Genomic DNA, 7,727 nt, shown 5'->3' on the forward strand with positions numbered 1-7,727 from the left:
AGCGGGCAGCACATGACCGTTGTGCCCATAGTCTGCCAGGTGTTCTGCCTAACCTTGCAGGAACACTCTGCAGTAGGGGCTGTGAGGATCCCGCTGTACAGCCAAGAAATCTCAGGCTGAGAAAGGTTTAATCCAACGGGGAAGAGCAGAGGCAACATCCGAGCTCACTCCCTCTCCCCAGAGCCACGGTCCCTTCCATTCCATGCTAAGCAAAGACTCGAGTCCACGGAGTAGAGGTTGCTTCCTGCATGGTGCATACCGGACTCAGCGGTGACGTCACTTCCAGATGCACTGCTATTGTGCAAATTTGGGGTGAAGCCAATAATGATAGTCGCTCATATTTGGAGGTGTTTCTGAAGTGCCACACATTTGTGTGTATTGTCTCTAGTACTTTACTGTCACCAGCAGCCAGGGGTGAGGCTCAGAGAGAAGCAGCCAGCCCGAGACCCCAGAGCTGGAGTCGCATTCAGTTATGAGACGTGGGAAGGAAGCATTGCTCCTTCTGGTTTTTTTTGCACCATAAATAAGTGAATGCAAGGTTATTTACCTACAAAAAGCATTCACTGTATTACATCATATGCATAGAATAAGGAAAAAAAATCATAGCATCACCTTAACAGATAATGTAGAAAAAACATTTGACAGATTTGACAGTGAAACAAATCTAATCCTTCATGACAAAACAACAAACCAGGAGTAGAAGGGGCTTCGACTGGATAAACAGGATGCTTCCAAAACACAGCTGCCTGTCGCACTCCATGGTGAAGGGCCCACAGCCCCCTCCCAGAGGAGGAGCTAGGCCAGGGTTTCTGCCCTGGTCGAGTCTCAGCCATACTTCCGAAAGTGCTAGCAAGAGCAGTCAGGAGAGGAAGGAAGAGCGCCCACCGGGAAAGGAAGAAGCAAGAAATGTTCTGTTTGCAGAAAACACTATTGTGTACAAAAAAGGTGTCCTGAAAACCCTCAGGAGCCCACCCCCACAACTATTAGAACTAATAGAGCTCAGCAAGGCAGCGGGACACAAAGCAACACGCAGAACTCAGCTGTATTTTTGTACATCAGCAACCAACAATTAAAAATCAAACTCAGAACAAACATGTTTACAACAGCATCAGAAAGAATAAAATACTTAGGAATAAAATTTGGGTTTTTTTGTTTTTTTTTTTTTTTTTCCTTTTTGCACTGTGGATTGAACCCAGGGCGCTTAACCACTGAGCCACATCCCCAGCCCTTTTTATTTTTTGAGACAGGTTCTCGCTAAGTGGCTGAGGCTGGCCTGGAACTCGCTATCCTGCCTCGGCCTCTGAGTCACTGGGATTGTGCCGTGTGCCTGCACATCCTGTGTAAAGCAAGCCTTGCCTTATCCACCACTCTTTGACCTCTTCATTAACTTCAGGCAGCAGCCAGTACCACCACGTGCAGGCTAATGGGTGGTGGAGGGTGGGCCCTGGCAGGACCCAGGGCGGGCACAGCTCCATGTCAATCAAACCTGCACAAGCTCAGTTCCTCCACTCGGAGCTGGAAGAAATTTAGGAACCTGTTCTACTGAACGGGAGAACTGAGGCTTCTGGGGTCAAGGGACAGGGTTCAGGGCGCCCAGCCCTGACTCACATCCTGAGTTCTGTCTGCTGCACCAGGACGCAGGCACGAAGCCCGGCTGGCCGCGAGTTTCCACGGCCGGAGCCTCACCGGGGAGGGCGGCCGCGGGAGTGCTGTGGCTGACCTCTGTGCGCATGCGCCCTGGTGTCTTGCAGAACTGGTCTACGATGACGTCTTCGCGGTCTGGGAGACCATCTGGGCGGCCAAGCACGTCTCGTCCGCCCACTACGTCCTGTTCATCGCGCTGGCTCTGGTGGAAGTCTACCGCGACATCATCCTGGAGAACAACATGGACTTCACGGACATCATCAAATTCTTCAATGGTATCCGTGTGGCGGGGGCGTGTCTGGGGGTGGGGCGGCCATCCCTCCAGAGGGACTGGACTTGAGAGACCAGTGCAGGCAGGGCTTGCAGGGAGATGTCCCAAAGGGTGGGTTGATGTCTTGTAATGCTGAGGACATTTTTCTCCAGGACCTGGCAGAGGAGTCGTGAGAGTTGAAATCAGGCTCAGGGGCAAAGCCTGGCCCTGCCAGTGACCAGCTATACCCTGGGCAAGGCCCGTCCCCTCTCTCTGAACATCCACTTCCTCCTCTGCAAAATGGGGAGCAGCCTCTGTGTCCAGGAAAAGAGGAACGGGGTGGCCAGAGTAGCATGAGCAAGGCACAGCCTGGAAACCAGACACAGGTGCCATCTGACCCCAGCTCTGCCCCTTGGGAGATGTGTGACTTGTCCAAGTGACTTCATGTCTCACATTCTTCAGGGACAAAATGGTGCCCACATCTCCTCACGCAGGGAGGTCTGGAGGGTTAAAGGAGACGATGGATGAGTCTCATCACAAGGTACCTGGCCCATCAGAGGGTCTAACAAATGAGAGCCATCACCGCTGTTATCACTATTTAAAAGGGAAGAGCTGGAGGCGGGAGTGGCTCAGTGACAGAGCCCATGCTCAGCACACATGAGGACCCGAGTGCAGGGCCCAGAACCAAACGCCTAACACAAAAGAGGGAAAGAAAAAGAAAAACAAATTCAAACTAACACAGTCCAGAAAAATCAAAAGAAGGGGGAAAAAATAAACCTACCACCTGTGATCTCACTACGGAAACAGAATTAGGTTTTTTTTTAAATGTAAACTTTTAATTTTGGAACAATTTTGAATTTTATTCATCTTCTAAACTTTGGCATTTAGAACTCTTGCAGATTTACAGAAATGTTGCAGAGAGGGTCTGTCGAGTTTGTGACATACTTTGCCTGCTGTGAGCATTTTATATGACCTGGGTACCGTCACATTGCTACCTCACTGCTCGCAAAACTGCAGACTTACTTGGATTTCTCCTGGTTTGTCCCTCATGTGGTCCTGATCCAAACAGGCAGCCATGCTGCTGTTAGCGGGCTTGTTTAAAGAAGAGGAATCCACTCGGGCCCGCTGTTCGTATGTTGTTACCATGGCAGAATCTAGTTACGTCTCGCTTTTTTAATCAGTATTTCAGAAAGGTCTCCACATACCCCTTTGTTCATGCCGCAGAGTATACTTCAGGTGACTGTCCTGTGACTCACTGGGCCATCCCTTGCTCGCGGGCGTCTTGTTTTGAGTTTGAAGGTGTGACTGAGACACAAAAGCACCCCCACATCTCTGTAACATGTTACAGCACCCCAGGCCCAAAGCTCTTCAGTAAGCAATCCCGCCACATCACTTAATAAGCTTTCATGTGCAAACAGCTTATAGCCATTTGGTAGGGGTGGGGTGAACATAAATTGAAAGAAAGCATCTTTTATATCTCATTCTTAAGTAAGCCCAGTAGCAGGGGAATGTGCGCCCGTCAGATGGGACCTGGCTTCTCCAGCCTCCTCCTACCGCACCCCACCCGCTTCACTTCCTGCTCCACAGTGACTCTCACACCGTGCTTGCTAACAACCTAGCAAGTGAAGAGTTGGCGTGGTACCCAGTGCACGTGGGCTGTTTCCGTGGTCCCTCCACATTGCTGACTATCCCACAGTGCAATCCACTGTGGAACTCCCGGGGTGCCTTGGCACCCAGTTTGGGAACTGTGGCCTTGGCGCCTTATCTCTTTGCTCCGTATTAATCGGTTCCTTTACGGCAGGTGTCTGCTCTATTTAGAGATTGGAAGATCTGCCCATTGCGTGCACCTCTTGAAAAAATTATTTTTCTGCTTTTCCTTCTTTCTGCCCGCTTCTCCTTCTTCTCTCCCTCGGTTGCTTCCTTCCTTCCCCTATTAGCATTAAGTGTCTATCATGTGCCTTTCTTCTTAAAGGTTCCCAGGCGTTCTTTTTGTAGGATCAGGGTGGACAGACCTAACGCTGCCTTCAGCACATGCTGTGGGCCCAGTGGCCTCATTTGGTCTCCATGGTAACCTGGAGCGTTGGCCACTGTTACCATCCCCATCTCACAGATGAGGAAACTGAGGCGGAAGGGGCAGGCCTGGCCCGGGGTCTCTGCTCGCAGGGTCTCTGCGGTGGGACTGTCCCCGAGTCCACTCCAGGAGCCACACTGTCCCCCGACAGGCAGCTCAGAGGTACACCTTCTGCTCTTTCAGAAATGGCCGAGCGACACGATACCAAGCAAGTGCTGAAGCTGGCCCGGGACCTCGTGCACAAGGTGCAGACACTGATCGAGAACAAGTGAGGGAGGCGCCAGCCCAGCCCCCGTGGCCTGTCCTCCTGCCCTCTTCCTCCCGCCAGAGCCCGGCCTGGGCGCGGGGTCCTGGGGTCTGCTCACGAACGTGGACGTCAGTGCAGAGAGAAACGCCCCTGACCTTGGCCTCCAGGCAGGTGGGGTCAAGGGGTTGTGACATACTCAGTCCAGCCTTACGTCTCCTGTTTGACCAAAGATCGCCCAAGCCTGAGTCCTCGGCCGCAGGAGCCGGGCTGCCGGTGGACGGAGGGGCGTCTTCCTCTTTGCTCTCCTCTTTCCCTGACCCTTCCTCGTCGCTCAGATGAGCCCTGGAGTCTCCAGGGCTCCCACTGTCCCCTGGAAGGGGCCTTTGGAGACATTTAAGAACGTGCTGGAAGGCTGGCTTAACCCGGGGTCCCCTTTAGCAGTGCTGGCCTTTGAGGTTGGCGGATTCTTCGTGGCAGGGCCACCCTGCGCGTGCAGACGCTGAGCAGCCTCCTCGGCTTCCGCCCAGGGGCCAGTGGCTCCGTCCCCACCTCATCTGGGACATCACTGGATGTCCCCTGCCCAATGAAATTGTCCCCATTTGAGAACCACTGGCTCAGAGGGGATGCAGATGTCTCCCTTGCCTCTTTGTGGATACCAAGCCCCCTTCTGTCCTGAGGCCTCCCCCAGGTAGAAAAGGCACACGGGAGTCCCTCCCACGTCCCCCTTGGAGCCTGGGGCTCCGATTGCTGCACTGGCTGGTTTTTCCTCCTCTACCTGAAGCCAGGAGGTACTTCTTTTCTTCTTTTCAAGAAAAGCATCTTCCTGGAAGTACGACGGGATCCGAGAAGCATCTGAGGGCATGAGGTAGTCCCAAGGCAGGGTGGAGGCCGTCCTCCCATCCCCTCCTCCCAGGGGAGACCCACCCCTCCATCCACCCACTGCTCTGCTGCACAGAGGCTGGTGGAGACCCCTGGACCAGGGAGGCCGACTTTTCTCTAGCGCCTTTGTTCGCTCAGAACAAAGGAGGGAACGAGACAGGGATTGGCCAGCGCAGGGTTGGCTTGTGCTGCCCTTGGGAAGCATCTGCTGATGAGCTGGGCCATGGCTGGGTCTAGGAAGAGTCCCCTGCACAGCAGCACAGCAAGGGACACCCGTCCACAGACAGAATGAGCTAGAGCGCCTGCCCACCCACCCCTCCTGTAGAGCAGCCCGGCCGGCTCACCTGTCAAAGAACAAACCTGGACGGGGCAGAGAGCAAGAGGCCAGAGGAAGCTCTTCCTGCCAGACCTCCTGCCTCTCTGCTGGCCACAGACGGCAGCTGGGAGTTGGGAAGGGGAAATGGGAAAGCAAGTCAAAGCATCTGCAGAGGCTGCGGCCCAGGTCAGGGCGGGATCTGGAATCTTCCGGCTTCCTTCCTCCTGCTGCCTCTGAGCCCCACCCTGCACCCGAGGGGATGGGATGGACCCAGAGGCCTGGCTGCTTCCTGAGGAGAGCCCCGCACAGTCACCTTCACCCTGGCCAGCTCTTGCCCTGCCCCACCACAGCAGGAAGGGGAGGGGACAGGCTGGTCCCCAGCTTCCCAAGACAGGGAAAACTTGGGAAAGGCCTATGGGATAAAAGTTTATTTTGCCATTCAGCTGTTCACTAGAGAGGATGCTATTTTAGCACAACCCAGGCCCCAGACCTCCTGATTCTTATTTATTTTTTTAACAGACAAGTCTCAAAGTACAGCACAAGATCTCTGCCTTCCCTTGTGGTATGCCCGAGTGTTTGTGGTTGTGAGCTGGAGCGACTTGTATTTATTCCGTTTACCGTGCTCTGATTCAGACCTCCGTTGGCTGTGTGTGTCTTTGTGTCCTGGAACTGACCGTGTGAGAGATCCTCTGTCTGTAGGGTGCCCTCCTGTTTTTTTTCAGTATTGTCCACATATCTTGTAAATGTTTACTGGAAAATTGTGTCTATATATGGAGAGAAAATATATATGAGCAGAGAAACGTGAGTCTGCATTATTTTTTCTTTCTTTCATTTGGAGAAATTCTTTTTTTTTTTTTTTTTTTTTTCATTTGAAATGAGATGGTTTCCAAACGGTTTCCTCCCACCCAGAGGATCAGAGCCTCATGGGAGCTACCTGACTTTTCCATTCAGAAAGGTCCATTCAGGTGAAGCCCTTCTCACCTTGTGTATCAGCTAGCGATTACCCCAACAATGCTGCGTAACAATACCCAAAATGTAGTGGTTGCAGATAGCCATTTATGTAGCTCATGAGCCTGTGGGTCATCCGCCGGGGCTGGGTTCAGCTGGGAGGTTCTTCTGATCTTGGCTGGACTTCTTCACGCGTCCACAGTCAGCTGATAGCCGGAGAAGCAAACACTGCTGACTGTTGGCTGGCTGTTGGCTAGGGCAGTAGGGAAACCGGGCCACACGTCTCTCATCCCCCTGCAGGCCCGCTCAGGCTTGTCCACAAGACCCTGGTGGCCGGTTCCCTGAGAGCAAGAGAGCATGCAACCCCTGGACTTCAAGTGCACAAAGTCATTTCTGCCACATTCTGGTCAGAGTTCAGATTCAAAGGTGGGGACAGACTCCACTTGCTGATGGGAGGCTTCGAAAAGCAACATTGAAAAGGAACGTGGGCCCCGGCGACGAAATGCAGTCAGCTCTCAGTGGGTCCCACATCTGCAGATGCAGCCAGCCTCAGACAGAAAGTTACATATTGGCAAACAAAAAAACCAAACCCTGCATCTGTACTGAACGTGGAAGACACACTTTCCTCGTCTTCGTTCCCTAAACAATACAGGGTGACAGCCGTTCACACGTGTCAGGAGGGGGTCCCGACTCTCAATCAGGTCTGGATTACCTAGCCATGTGTACTGATACGCACGCGCACAGGTTTCCTGCAAAAACGGCCCCACTTCATGTGGGAGACGTGAGCAGCCTGGGATTTGGGTGCCCCAGGGGTCCTGGAAATCAGTCTCCTGTCGATAGCGAGGGACGCTGTAAATGAGGCCACTTTTGCAGAGTACATAGTGCATTACCCCAAGGTCAGTGTCCAGCAGGCCCTCCCCCCAAGTCAGCACCTCCATGTCCCCAGGGCTGAGCAGTTCCTCACCCACCTCCAGTGTTCCCCTAGAACCTTCCTGGTGATCCTGGTGGCTGCCATGCAAGCCCTGGTCTTCAGGCGGTGGGCTTCTCATGGCTGTCCACCACGAGTGGCCTAGAAACAGGGCTCCACTTGCAGAAGCTAAGCTGGACTCGTGCCAAGGGGCACCTCCAGCACCTGGAGTGAGACTCACAAATAAGCTAGCAGAGCGGAGGAGGGGTCTGGAGCAGCCCGGCTCCCGGGTGTCGGGGCTCTCCCGTTGGAAGCTCCCTCCTGGGGTGGGGACGAGGAGACACTCCAGAGGACAATAGCCCTGAGGCTCCTCTGTCCTTTGGGGTCACCAGCCTCCTCTCTCTGGCTTCAGCCCTGGCTCCATCTGTGTGGCTCTCCTGGGCGCCTCGCCAGGGGTTGGGATGA

The 7,727-nt window shown here is 53.7% G+C and overlaps 1 protein-coding gene across 2 annotated transcripts in view; it reads left to right on the forward strand.

The window, feature by feature from the left end:
• LOC124990367 (small G protein signaling modulator 1) overlaps nucleotides 1–6,206 on the forward strand; it is a 56,937-nt gene extending 50,731 nt beyond the window's left edge. For both annotated transcript variants that reach the window (XM_047560348.1, XM_047560349.1), the window contains 2 exons: nucleotides 1,752–1,919; nucleotides 4,149–6,206. In XM_047560348.1, coding sequence (XP_047416304.1) covers nucleotides 1,752–1,919; nucleotides 4,149–4,237 — 257 coding nt within the window. In that variant the 3' untranslated portion in view covers nucleotides 4,238–6,206. The remainder of the gene's footprint in view (nucleotides 1–1,751; nucleotides 1,920–4,148) is intronic.
• The last annotated feature ends 1,521 nt before the right edge of the window (nucleotides 6,207–7,727 follow it).

Source organism: Sciurus carolinensis, chromosome 8 (genome assembly GCF_902686445.1).
Source record: "Sciurus carolinensis chromosome 8, mSciCar1.2, whole genome shotgun sequence".
NCBI lineage: Eukaryota > Metazoa > Chordata > Mammalia > Rodentia > Sciuridae > Sciurus > Sciurus carolinensis.